Raw genomic sequence first — 13,948 nt, 5'->3', positions numbered from 1 at the left:
CAGCTAAATTTGAGGTATTTTAAAATGGCCCGGTTTAGCAGCCATATTGGAGGTAATTTGACATGGCGACACAGCCCAGTATAGCAGCCATATTGGAGGTATTTTTTTTGATATAGCAGCCATTGTGGAGGCATTTTAACGTAAACTGGTATGTATAGCACTCACATTGCAGGTATCATAACCCAGTATATAACAGTATTACTCCATGATGGCTACCAACTAAATGTAGGTCACGCAAACCTGAATTCTTTGGCTGGATCACGGTATTCTTACAAAGCTGTTTTGACACACACATGACAATAATCATGAAAATCAATGCCATTCTTCTCAGTTTGAATTATTCATATCAAATTTTCCAGTAAGATACTTAGTTCGTGTTGACAATCCAGACACATCAGGACATCCAGACTCATTGTTGTATTTTATCTATGTTAGTTTCACTTTGGCATTTATTGTGTTTTCACTTTGGTATTTATTGCGTTCTATCCCTTTGGGTTCTGTAGTTCACAACAAGTGCACCCAAAACCCACCACTAGCAGACTTCTGGCATTCCACTCACACACACACAGCCTTCAGATTTATGTATAAAGGGTATCATTGGCATGCCTGCGGTTCACCATTAGCTCACCCCAAACCCACACCTAGCCCACACCAAACCCACCACTAGCACGCCTCTAACAGACTTCTGGATTCATCTTGCCTTCAGATTCATATATAAAGGGAGTCAGTGACATGCCTGTGTTTCACCATTAGCTCACCCCAAACCCACACCTAGCCCACACCAAACCCACAACTAGCACACCTCTAACAGACTTCTGGATTCACCTAGCCTTCAAATTCATATATATAGTGAGTCAGTGGCATGCCTGTGTTTCACCATTAGCTCACCCCAAACCTACTCCTAGCCCACACCAAACCCACAACTAGCACACCTCTAACAGACTTCTGGATTCACCTAGCCTTCAAATTCATATATATAGTGTGTCAGTGGCATGCCTGTGTTTCACCATTAGCTCACCCCAAACCTACTCCTAGCCCACACCAAACCCACAACTAGCACACCTCTAACAGTCTTCTGGATTCACCTAGCCTTCAAATTCATATATAAAGTGAGTCAGTGGCATGCCTGTGTTTCACCATTAGCTCACCCCAAACCTACTCCTAGCCCACACCAAACCACCACTGGCACACCTGTAACAGACTTCTGGATTCACCTAGCCTTCAAATTCATATATAAAGGGAGTCAGTGGCATGCCTGTGTTTCACCATTAGCTCACCCTAAACCCACCTCTAGTGGCATTCCACTCGCGTTTACCTGGCCTAATTTCAACAGTGTAATACTTTATATTCCCAGGTACATGTATGCTGACATTACTGTTAAAGTAGCTGGAATGAATGACTGTATGATTATGGCTTCAAGCTGTGTCAGCAATATTTCTGCTATATCGGATAATTTATCAGTGTTTTCTGACCCAGACTCATCTGTCATTTTCATCTTCTCTAGAATAGCTTGTCTATTTCAGGCTGATAAACTATAGTTTATATCACACCATTTTTTTCATTTATTTAAGCTTTCTTCAGTAGACTGAAATATCTTTATTAATCATCCTTGAGAGGTTTGATTATTTTGGCTTAGATTTATTTCTGCCATGGTCTTGTACTTATCCTTGGTTTGAGGCGGTAGGTGGGACATGTGGTCAGTCTAGATTTGTTCCAAATCCCATATAGGCAAAGGAGATAATCGCTGATTTATTCAAATAAACAAAAGAGGATCAAAACATTTTAACGCACATGATATAAGTTCAAACCCGGCCTTGGACTTGGAATTTGTGGATTTCCCCACTCTCGCTATTCTTGAAGTCTAACCTGGTGACAAGCAGTCGACGATTCTTACATTATCATTTGTGCAGTCTGATCTTCATGTAAAACCAATTGTTGGTGGGATTAAGACAGCAGTGAAATAAATCAATAAATAAAACTAGTGAGAGCTGGATTTGAACCTTTGATGTCGTGAGGTGCTGATCCACTGCGATGATTTAGCTAAAACGGCTGAAGACTTTGTATAATGCTAACTGTACACCTGTTTTGTTGTATTTTCAGCGGTATCACAAATTCTTGATAGCCTTGAAGAGATTCAGTGCCTAACCGAGTGTTCGGAGAAGGAGAAGGATTTTCTGGAGAGCGTGTTTCAGGACACCAAACTCCACGCCTTGTTAGATGTGAGTAGAATCTATCCTTACTCTCTCCATGGAATCTGCTCTTGTTCACGGCCCACTTTGCAAAATTTGCTTAATGAGTTTTTCTGAGCTTTCTGCGTAAAACATGTTGCCTTTCAGCCCTGTTTCTATTAGAGACATTGCCATTTACATAAAATGTCAAGAGAAATCTTACTTGCTGAGTTTGATGAAATTGGTCTCAGGACAATAGTTCGGTGTGGGAGATTTCCATCGCTCAGATCTTTGTTCTTGAGGGATGAGGAATAGGCTGTCTCCCTTGGTCTGACTGTTTGTCATTTCCTTCCTTTCTGTCTATATGTCTGATTGTCTGTTTGTCTGTCTTGTTATTGTGTTTATGTCCTACTCAGAGGAAATGGATGAACTGCTGTTTTTCTGTTAGTACTTGTTTCCTCACGTATACCTGTATTTTGTTCCTGAATGATGTTTTCAGGAATATTTACAGGTACCATTATGTTGTTTATTGGCCCAGAACTGAACTGATTTGATGTTTAATTTTCAAACATGTCAAATGTTTTCAAGCCTTTTAATGTTATGTATTAATCGTAGTGACATTTATACATGTTAAGTTCCCGGTAAATTTGTTTTCAGACAACATTTCTACATTAATAAGCAAGCAAGTACATGTAGTCATGTGCTCTGTTCTAGCGTGGGTACATATATATATGCCACTAAGTTTTCTGTTTTTATTTTTTGTTAACCACTTGGGTTGAAGTAAGGTTGAAGAGTGACCTAGATGCCATCTGCGTGTACATTTCTCCATTACTGGGATATTATTCTAAAGGGACTTCATGTAGATATGAAATCAGAGACATTGGATTTGTCCTCTATCTTGGGTGTTCGGCAAATTTATCAGAATATGATATTGTCAGTTTGCTATCTGGAAACGTAATGCCCATGTGTAGCATTTCCCTGTAACATTGTCATGACTGTAGTCAGCGTCTTATCAAGAGACAGATAATGTGATTGTGTGGACCTTTTGGTTACCTCAGGTTTCTGTTGAAAATTACTGTGGAATAACCAACTTTGCTCAACATACCCAGCATTTTGTCTCCTGGTAGCCCCTGGAAGAGATCGGGGTCCACAGATGTGTCTTGTCATTTGTTATTAGCAGTGCCATCTGGTGGGAGCTGTGTTAAATGCAGTGTGTCACAAAGTCTTGGCTGTGCATCTTGCAGACTGTAGTAGCATTAATGCTGAATTATGCCTCAAGGGTTGGAGTAGAAAACACATACGGAATAATTTCAAATTTTATCTGACAAATGTGAAATTGGTTTTTTTTTTTTTTTTGTTTCTCCTAAATCGTTCAGAGTGGTTTGCGTTTCCAGCATTGGAGTGTTTATAGTGCAAGATGGACATTTACCAGCATTGGAGTGTTTATAGTGCAAGATGGACATTTACCAGCATTGGAGTGTTTATAGTGCAAGATGGACATTTACCAGCATGCAACCAAACAAAAGTTTTCAATAATTCAATTAATAATTTTGTTGAATTTTCATCTGCATGAAAGAAAAATGAAAAAAAAAAACACTTTCCCTGTTTTTATATCTCACTGTCGTGAAACACTACTTGTCAAGGTGCCAGGTTTCCTAAACATGCTGAGGCACCTTTTTTGATGCCAGAAGTTAGCTTAGGTTTGAGTATCTGTCCGACAGGTAGTCAGTATCACAAATTGAGCTTATCTGCCCTTAGTGGAAAGACGATGCAATTTCTCCACAAATCTAATTGTAATCAGCTAATTTACCCTTGTGCCTGTCTAAAAATACAAGGGAGATGGATGGATATGTGTTTACAGTTAATGTCCACTTGTCACGAGGACGCCTAATTGTCACGAGGACTCTTAATTGTCACGAGGACGCCTAATTGTCAACACTTTACACTGCCATGTATATGCAAGTCATAAATTGGAAGTGTAAAGAACTGAAACTGTGGTTAGGACATTGTTCTGAAGTAAAAAATCAGTGTGCAAATTTTAATCTTTCTAGAGCAAAACACCTCATTTATAGTTGTTTTTGAATTTTTGACTTAATCTTAAGACATATTTGATAAATATGCGCCCTGGATGTTGCCTTTGTTGAAGGCCCAGAGGGTTAAGATCTTTTGGCATGTATTGCAGGTGATTTCATAGGTCAAAGGTTCAAAACCCAACTGAAGTGATCTCAGCAAATTTGCAGCGCTTGAATAGCTGGGAAAGGGCACCTCCGAATAAAGGGAAACCATAATACTGTTACTACTGCTAGAAATTATCATCGTAACAAGATTATGTTCTAATGTGGAGCATCCCTGAGTTAATCTTCCAAAGCTTTATATGTCAGAGGTGATCAAGTACACGGCAACACGCCATATCCCCTTCCAATTGTCTACTGTAAATGCATGAAGAAAGAAAGGAAAAATCTTGAGTTGAAAGTCAAATTCCAGTCTCATGAATATTTATGAAGATCCTATCCATCAAGTGTTGTACTTGAAAACCTAACCACTGCCATGAATGGAAAACCTGTTGAGGTGATTTTGATGCGACAAAATGAACTTTTTGTTGAATAAAAAGCCTGTCAAATGTCCCATCTTTTTGCTGATCAATTGATGAAATTTATGCTCGTACAATTCTCATTTGAACTTCTTACTGTCCGTCTTTTTTTTATCCACTTAACTCAGTGGTTAAAGTTTTCGCAGAAACTTTGTCCGTTGGGAGCCCTTCTTCTGACAGCTTCTGATATTCAGGGATTTCTCCGAAGGGACCTCTAGAGTGGCTCCGTTTGTCTTCCCTGTCAGAATAAATAATCCAATTGTTGTGTAAAAAGATACCAGGTGCTGACTTAGTTTTCAGAGTGTCTGTTCAGAATTACAATGAGTTTGGATCGTGGACAGTGTTTCCAGTCCAATTGCATGACCTCAACCTTGTGTTGATTGATGTTTGCAATTGAACAGAACTGACATTTGGGTTTGCTTTGTACTGCTCACAAAGAGCCAAGAATGATGTGGCAGGAAAAGAGGGTAAACATTTGGACCAGTTGAGACATTTCCCTATGACTTGGGTGCCAATTGGCACGACGTATGTGATACTGACATACATGTGTATATATATATATAGAGAAATTTATTGTTCTCACATTTCGCCCATGTCAGACTTATACTCATTCTGCTAGATTCTGTGCTATTCTGAGCTTGAAAGTGTAAAGTTTGCAGTACACACGGGTGGGTTCCTGAGAAGTAGCCAGCCCGGTCTCTGACAAGTGTAACGTTTGCAGTTCTCACATTTCACCCATGACGGAGTTATACTCATTTTGCAAGATTCTGTGCTGTTCTGAGCATGAAAGTCTAACCTTTGCAGTACACACGGGTGGGTTCCTGAGAGCGTAAACCAGGCCAGTCACTCATTAATCAAACAATCAATCAATAGTTAGATAACCTTTACGTTGACCTAAGGAGTCGTTCCCTCTCGTCACCTTGTCTGGATCTAGGACGTAGGAAGTAAGGGACACCAACACAAGAATTAAAAGATTATCCTTCAGTTTATTTACAGTGATGTACAATGGTTCAACTGATACTTGTACTAAACGATGTTTTACATGTGTACACACACTTTATGCACACCCACTTTAGTAACTGCCTGTGGCAACTACAGACTGCAAGCATGAGTACACATCTGCAATGGTAATCCCATAAGGAAACATCACCGTGGCACACGTCTGGGGTCAGTGTAATCCAGTGATACACGAAATACTGTCGCTCCACGCACATATAGGCCAATGCCCTCTCACTGTCCAGTTTAGAAATACGTAGTCCATATCATATAAGGTATGTAATCCAAGGCCACACCCACAGACAATCTGGCATTCAGTATCAGGCCTGTACGCGACTAGCACAAACACATGTTCAGCACGACCAGCGCTTCCTTGCGCCAGAGAATTCACAGTCACCACCCTGGTAATAATCCTCAAGTTCCCGCTACTCTACACTGCCTGAAGAGCACTTTATATCTCTAGTAAATCCAAGGAATATATAGCACATATGACACCTACCATTCCGCAGTCTGGCTTCCAGCGCCAAATTCACCAGTCCGTTCTCTATTTGTACTCTTTGCAAGGATTGTGCTATTTGCAGACACCGCTCTCCTAGCCAGTAGTATAAATCCTGACGGCGTTTCTACCAGCTCCACGCTTTAACTAAAGTCTTCGGTGCAGAACTAAGGTGCTTGTCTGCAACCTTCTGCCTTTCGAGGCTTAGTGACACAGGGGGAAATGTTTGCTGAACGTCCCTGCCACCTCCGTCACAAAAGGTATATATTCTTATGTTGTTTGGAAGGTAAAATGAAATTCCTGTAGGTGTATGTCAGTTTCAGCACCGAAAAATTATATATTATGAACTTTATTTCCCTCTAAAAATAAACTTTTGGGGGAAAATTTTGAGGGAAACAACAGCACATGTATGACAGTGTTTCTGTTAAATCGTTCAGTCCCAGTGGCATGACCGGCACTGCCTGAAGACAGGCACAGCTTCCCCTTTAATCGTTCAGTTCCAGTGGCATGACCGGCACTGCCTGAAGACAGGCACAGCTTCCCCTACAAATTTTGCTACATGTTATGTTCATGACAGTTTACAGTTTGTCATTCCAGTGAGGCAGCACTGTGCATGCAAATATGTTCTCATGTGGGACCAGTCTGCTGTATGGTGACACAGGATGAAAATAACGTGAAAAGTGGTCATTAATTGAATTAAGTTATGGATCAATCGGAATCTGCCTCGGTGTTAAGAGGAATTCAGTTGTTGTGGATTTTCAGCGGAAGGAGAATGATTCTGATGCTATTCGTCTTAAATGGATGTGGAGAACAAGTATGTTAAGGCTGGACGTGTGACTTGACAATGACTCCATTGAGCTTGTGAACTCAAAGGCATCTGAAGAAAAGAAAGATCATGCCTAGAGTGGGCAGTGTTCATCTGAAATAAACCTTTTGAAATCTTTTTCGCTGCATGTCAAGTCACCCTATGCCTTTTGTCACATGTGGCAAAGATGTGAAATGAGTGACATATGAACAAAGAAATGTTCCTGTGGGCTTGTTTTCGTGACATCCCAACTGTCATTTTGGATGACAGATGTTTTTTGTTAATCAGGCATAGGGGGAATCTTCCTGTTGATAAACCTAATATATTATCTTTGAATCATACGTCTGAAGTTGAATTTGTCTCCAACAGAAAAATTGTGTACATTTTGCCAAAACTTGTTAAAATCTTTTCTGATCAGATTGTATGAATATAATGTAATCTTTTAATATAATCTTTTTTATTGGTCTGTTGGTGAGAATTACCAGAGGCCCTTTACAGGGGCATGAAAAAAATGTGAAAAAATTGCCAGAAGTAGTTTCACCCAAGTACGACGTGTCAGTGTGCTTAACAAAATAGACCGTATGTTATGGTCAAATATCAGCTTCCTTTCGTGATATGATACATCATGAAGATTTTCATGCTTGCACTAACCAAACAAATAGAAATGGTGACGGCTTAGTTGCCCGGAAATTTCGGGAAAATGTCTACAATCTTACAGCATATCCTGATATGACGATCTGGTGCAACGCATTCTCTTAATGAGGTGGGGTTGGGTCCTCCATTACAAACAGTATAGCCGATAGGTCCTTTGTGAGTGGAGAAGACCAATTAATTGTACTAGGACAAGACCAATTAATTGTACTATTACAACTTCTTAATTACAAGAAAAATAAAAATAGAAGAAGCGCAATGGACCCATTTCACAGCCCTTGGGCTCTAGATTTTCACTTATTTGTGATTATTGAAGTCAGAAGTTAAATAAATGTGAATGTTTTTGGTTGATGATGAAAGCAGTTCTGAAGAGGGCTAAATGTATAATTCACAGTTAAAAGAGGAAATGAAAATTCCTGGACATTTCCATGCCAACAAACTTGTTAGATTTACAACTTTTTGTTTTGGAGTGGGGAAGGGGCATTTAGCAGGAGGCGAGTAGTCATGGATGGCATGAAGATAAACGCAGACAGAACTGTATTCTGTGGGCAAGTTGGCATTTATAAACCAGATAGTGCTGGAAGAATGTCTGTGAGACACCAATAGCTAATTACAATGCTTCGGACGATCGGCCTGATCTGGTTTACTATCGCTTTAGCGGAGAACTGAGCCGATTGGGAAATGCCTAATCGGACGGGTGTCAAGCCAATTGCCCTTCAGGACATGGCCAGAGTCCTGCGCTTTGCACTTCTATTTGATCTTGTTAACTCCCAGCCTGCCAAAAATATCCGGAGAAAAATTCCTTGGCTTCCGCCAATACATCCCTTCACACATCCTGTGAGCCAGTAAATGTGTGCGAATCCTTGAATTCTACTGTTGTTGAAACTCGGAGCTAGGCTACTAGGACTTTTTTTTTTGTAATCACCTTTTTCATTTTTTTCTTTTCAAATAACACTGCATTTCTTCTTTTTGTAATTAGTTTAAACAGCTGTTTAGCTACATAATTGCGTAAAATGGTGTATTTTTTCATGTCCAATGCCACTGTATTTTTTCTGTATAATTATTTTAAATAACCATTGAGCGAGCTAATTCTTTAAAATGGTGTATTTTTTTTAGGTGTTGAATGACACTGCACTTCTTCTGTGTGTAATTATTTTAAACATCCATTGAGCCAGCTAATCACCTAAAGAAAATGTTTGAAAAGAGGAATCTTCACGTGTATGTGATTGGGTTTGTTTTGCTCACTGAGCATGGCGTTTTTGTATGTTTTGCTGTTTATTTGGCACCGGTTGTGTATGCAGTGTGAAGGGCAGTCATCAGTTCTCCTGTTTTCACGCTCCTCATTCTCGCTATGGGAACATCTTGATTTGCACCTACATCTCTATGTGTATTTGTCACTCTAATACATCTATGGACAGGATCTCTCCAAAACTCCTCATAGGACTGAGGAATAGAACACACATTGAATACTGACTATAAAATTTTGAACTTGGTTTATCAATTGTTTTCATTTTTGTTTCTTAATATTTACAGATTCTTGTAATTTTATCATTATTTCGCTAAAAAATTGCTTAGTACAGAGCTTCCAAATTCTGTACACACATTCTCTGCATGGATGTAGACATAATCTGAATAAATTGTGAATACAAAGGCAGTACTTTTGATGGTTTTTTTTTCTACATTTTTACTGGTTTAGGACCAGAATGGACCAAGTAATCACAAAGTAGCGAACAACATTTTTTTATGTCACTATGACCTTATCATTGCAGGGGCTCATGGAAGTTGCCTTGACTTCGTTGATTGAATGAAAAACTCAATAACTTGTTATATTTATTCAGTTTGAGGATGTGTTTGGAAAGAAATATTCAAAATTTGACATGAACTCAATTTGAACACAACCTGTGAAGTAACCAGTTCGTGTTGTGAGCTATCTCCCTTTTATGGAAATCTCGATGACCCCCTGCGTTGATTAGATTTAGGAAGGTAATTTTTTGAAGTGGAGGAGCATATGAAATCAAACATGACACACAGTAAGCTTCTGTGGTCTCTAACAGATCGTTCCTCACAAATAATTGTACCTATTTTGGCTTCCCATCGTGAACACACACGGCCTGACTGGTTTCCTCCCCCTGATCTCAGGTGCTGCTAATATCTTCAGTGTCTTTCAAGGCAAGCCTGCGGTTTGCATCCAAGTTTCATTTTTATGAGTTTGAAGTTTGATAAATGGCATTTGGCAAAACCTACTTTGCCAGCGACACTGATTCGCTATAAAAGGGTGTTTTTTGTTCAAAGACTGAACATGGAGATGTGTACCAGACAGGGTTCTGTGTTATGAAGCAATCGCAAATTGCGCCTGAAGTACTTTCCATGGCAACATATAGTGAAGAGATACGTCACCATGGTAATTGCGCTTGGTGTAATGTTGCCAAAGCTTTGTTAAACGGGTCCCAGGCTGTTGAGATCCAACCCTGCTTGTCATGGACAAAAGTGACAATTCATAGATTCATACATTAGCAGTGGATTTTATCTCTCAAATGGGGCCTCCGTGGCTCAGTTGGTTAGTGCGCTAGCACAGCGTAATGACATAGTAGCCTCTCACCAATGTGGTCGCTGTGAGTTCAAGTCCAGCTCATGCTGGCTTCCTCTCCGGACGGACGTGGGAAGGTCTACCAGCAGCCTGCAGATGGCCGTGGGTTTTCACCCACCATAATGCTGGCCGCCGTCATATAAGTGAAATATTCTTGAGTACGGCGTAAAACACCCATCAAATAAATAAATAAATAAATAAATAAATAGCTCTTAAATATGTAGCCTCTCTATTTAAAAATCATCACAGTTAATACTACTTTTGGTAATTCACTACTTGTGGGTCTCATAATTTTCTCATTATCGCTGGCTGATTCTTCTCGGTAATGAACTGTCTTCATTGATTGAAATCTTCGTTTATTTTGACAAATAAGGCTGATATTTCAAGGGAATTAGCACAGAACATTGATCTGGATGCACTTTTCAGATTAGTTCAAGTTCACATGTAAGGAGTTGCTTCATTTTTGATTTTCTCATATGTTTTTTCTTTTCGTAGATCATTTTTGACATGCCCTTTTACAGACTGAGAGTGACAACCAGTTTCCACAAGCCAATAATGCATGACCATTCTGCCTTTATTTATGAGTATGGAGTATGTTTTAAAAGTGATGTCAAGACCATTTGCTCATGTTGTGAGTTTCAGTGAACCAAGACTGATGCTGTAGGGTGTAAGTTTTCTGGGCAGTCTTCACACTTTATTAGACTATTATCCTGAAATACACTTCTGAAATATGCCCTGATTATCAGTTTGCAGTATCAACTAGAAGGCCAGCTTAAGTTCGTATATAGACAGTGATAGTTACTTTAATCAATGAAGTATAGTAAGGTACAAAATATTTAATTTTAGTATCTCAGACAGTCTGTGGGAAAAAAAATGTCAATTTTATTTGAAAGAAAAACTCACTTTCGCCCCAGAAAGTGGTGGTCAGTATGTGGAAAACTGACTTCTGTGAATCCCTGCATTGTCCTGTATGTGCGGTTATTGTGTATATAAGACATCTTCGTGAAACTTCACACAAAAATTGGAGGCATATGTGTTTAATAAACACTCATTGGAACTTTTAGTTGTGGTCTTTTTTTGTAGCCAGCTGTCACCACATCTTTATCCATCATAGCATAAACAGCAACACCCAATTAGAACTGGAATCTGCCGCTCATTGTACTGGCCTGGCTTGGAGTGGCTTCACTAGTTGCGCAAGCCTGCGGGCCAGAAATTAGGTTTAATGGCAGGCCGAGATTGTTTATTGATTTGGCTAAGCGACCGGCAAGAGAGACTCTCGTTAGAGGCGGAAAAGATGAAATGATTAATCCCTCATCATAGCCTGTGTGCAGTTTGACTGATGTGAGGCCAACGAATTCAATTACAGAGAGAGATAAAGGTTTTCTCAGATGCTCCCACGATGTGACCCACCCTGCTTATGTTATCAGCCATCTTGCTTTTTTGGTACGAACGCAGATAATTACAGGCGGCGTAAACACAAGAAAATTAAACTTGGGCCAATGAGTAAGGTTTGAAGACTGAAAAATTAGTGAGCAAGAGTACTGCAGTGTGAGCTGTGACAAGGGTTTTCAGCATCGTCCCTCGAAATGAGAGGTGATTCTGGGAATTTTTTTTCCCGTTGGCATCTCACGGAGTGGAGTTTAAAGTTTTGTCTCCTGAGACTACCGGTGACGATGCTTATTTATCGCCCACCCCGAAGTCTACTTTTCTAAAGCAGCCAATCATTGAATAGCCGTCAGATGGAGGTAGATATTGGGGGAAAGTTATCTGTACCGCTGTCTAGATAGTTAAATAGATGTAGACGCATTTCTGATCTGAACACTGCAAGATTTGTTGTCAGGAAGATATTTGTGTGGAAAACACTTTCTGACGGGGAATGTTTTTCACTTTTTCAAGCTGTGTAGTTTAATTTATTAGTCTTGGATCCAGAGGAATCGGGTCAAGCCGACTCAGAACGGGACATTCAGCCGCCTCAAAGTTTATTCGACTTTGTTCTGAGAAAGGGAAGCGTAGGCTTTCAGACATGAGGTACATGACATGTACGTACGCCGATGTTTAGGGATGTGGATGTAACCAAATGACCGAGGGTACACGTACGATGTAGACACTGTTGACTTGTGTGACTTCAGTGTACATAAGAGATGATTGATTTCTATGCCACTCAATTCTGGATTTTACCAGGAATTTAGAAGTCGGGAACCATTGGCTGATTTACAGTGGGAGAGCTGTAGCAGTGTAGACACAGAGCTAACTGTGTGGAAGAAAAAGTGTGATGGTCACATTTTATACTACATTGAGCTTCAGTTGTGTGGGGATTTCATCAAGGGCTTCATCACTCCTTTATGAGGACATTAAACATGTCTGAGGATTTTATTCCATCAGTGCAAGATTGTCCTCTTTCGTCACTTGTACACAAAATTTTTGAGAGCTTCATTGTTGGCAATTGAAGATTTAAACAACCACATTTTCACTGGTCACATCTATGTGATGAGGGATGTGTGTATTTTCATGTGTGTAAACATTTGTGTTGCTATTGAGTGGGCATTTTTGTCTACAGCCTGAGTTCATTTCTGCTGGCTGAGGATTTAGTCGCTATTGAGGAAAGGATTTCACTGAAGCTGAGTGAGGATTTTGTTTTTGCTGGATGAGGATTTTGTTTCTGCTGGATGAGGATTTAGTTTGCTATTGTCAAAGGGTTTGACTGAGTGAGGATATATTTTGCTGCTCTAGGAGGATTTTGTACAATAGTTTCACAAGATTTAATTTCACTTAATATGACACATATCTGATGCATGTATGTTTCATTGGACATGTTCATTGGTAGAACACGCCCTTCAGGCTCTCTTTGTCAGATCTTCAAACTGACCACATTGAGAATTTTACTTCTTTGTCTAATGTTTTCATTTCATTATTTTTATGGATTTTGTTGGTGAGCTCATTGTAAAGAAGTTCGTGGATTCTGTGTATGTCTGTCTTGCCCGCAGAAGTGTCGTGTTTTGTTGAGTTGTGTCCTCACGGAAGAAGTATTGTTTCACAGAAGCACAGGAATACTTATGGGCCTCTACATCAGATCAGCAGCAAACCTCTTTAGCTGGCCAGCTCGGGGATGGAACTGTCTGCTCATCTCAAAACGAGAAAGCTTGGGATTTCCATCAAACTGTGTATATTGGATGTTTAAAATCCCTCTCATTTTGCCTGTCACTGGCTTAAAGCCTGACCACTTGCTTGCAGATGACTGACCGGTGGTCAAACCCACTCTTGACCGGTGAACAGGTAGCTGCTAATTAGATGTTGACAAAAGCCGTTGTCAGGTGACAAGAGCGGGTCCCAGCCTCTGAGACCGAACTGATTAGCAGGGCAGTGCTGATTGTGAAGCCTTCCGCTGCCCATCATTCTTTACTTTGGCTGTTGTTGGAGTGGCCACCATATCACGTCTAATCCATTCTGGGTTGATGATTCTCTCCTCGATTATTTCATCTGGCCGACAGATATGAGGACGGATCTGTCACGAACATCAGACGCAGACGACTCCCAATCCAGACACAGTCTCGCAATGATTATATTGTGATTTTTTTTTCTTGTTATTGTCGTGCCGTTTCATTTCCCTGGTTGCCAGCTGAAGTACTGAAGGATCATCACTGGAAAGGAATTGGAA

General features: G+C 40.1%; 1 protein-coding gene across 7 annotated transcripts in view; it reads left to right on the top strand.

Annotated features, from left to right (window-relative positions):
* The window catches only part of LOC135478987 (peripheral plasma membrane protein CASK-like), a 288,668-nt gene that overhangs the window by 142,062 nt on the left and 132,658 nt on the right, over positions 1–13,948 (top strand). For all 7 annotated transcript variants that reach the window (XM_064758684.1, XM_064758681.1, XM_064758680.1 and 4 more), the window contains one exon: positions 2,101–2,219. In XM_064758684.1, the coding sequence (XP_064614754.1) occupies positions 2,101–2,219 (119 nt within the window). The remainder of the gene's footprint in view (positions 1–2,100; positions 2,220–13,948) is intronic.

This window comes from Liolophura sinensis, chromosome 12 (genome assembly GCF_032854445.1).
Source record: "Liolophura sinensis isolate JHLJ2023 chromosome 12, CUHK_Ljap_v2, whole genome shotgun sequence".
NCBI lineage: Eukaryota > Metazoa > Mollusca > Polyplacophora > Chitonida > Chitonidae > Liolophura > Liolophura sinensis.
The sequence above is the reverse complement of the archived record's forward strand: the minus strand, read 5'-3'. Positions and strand labels throughout refer to the sequence as shown.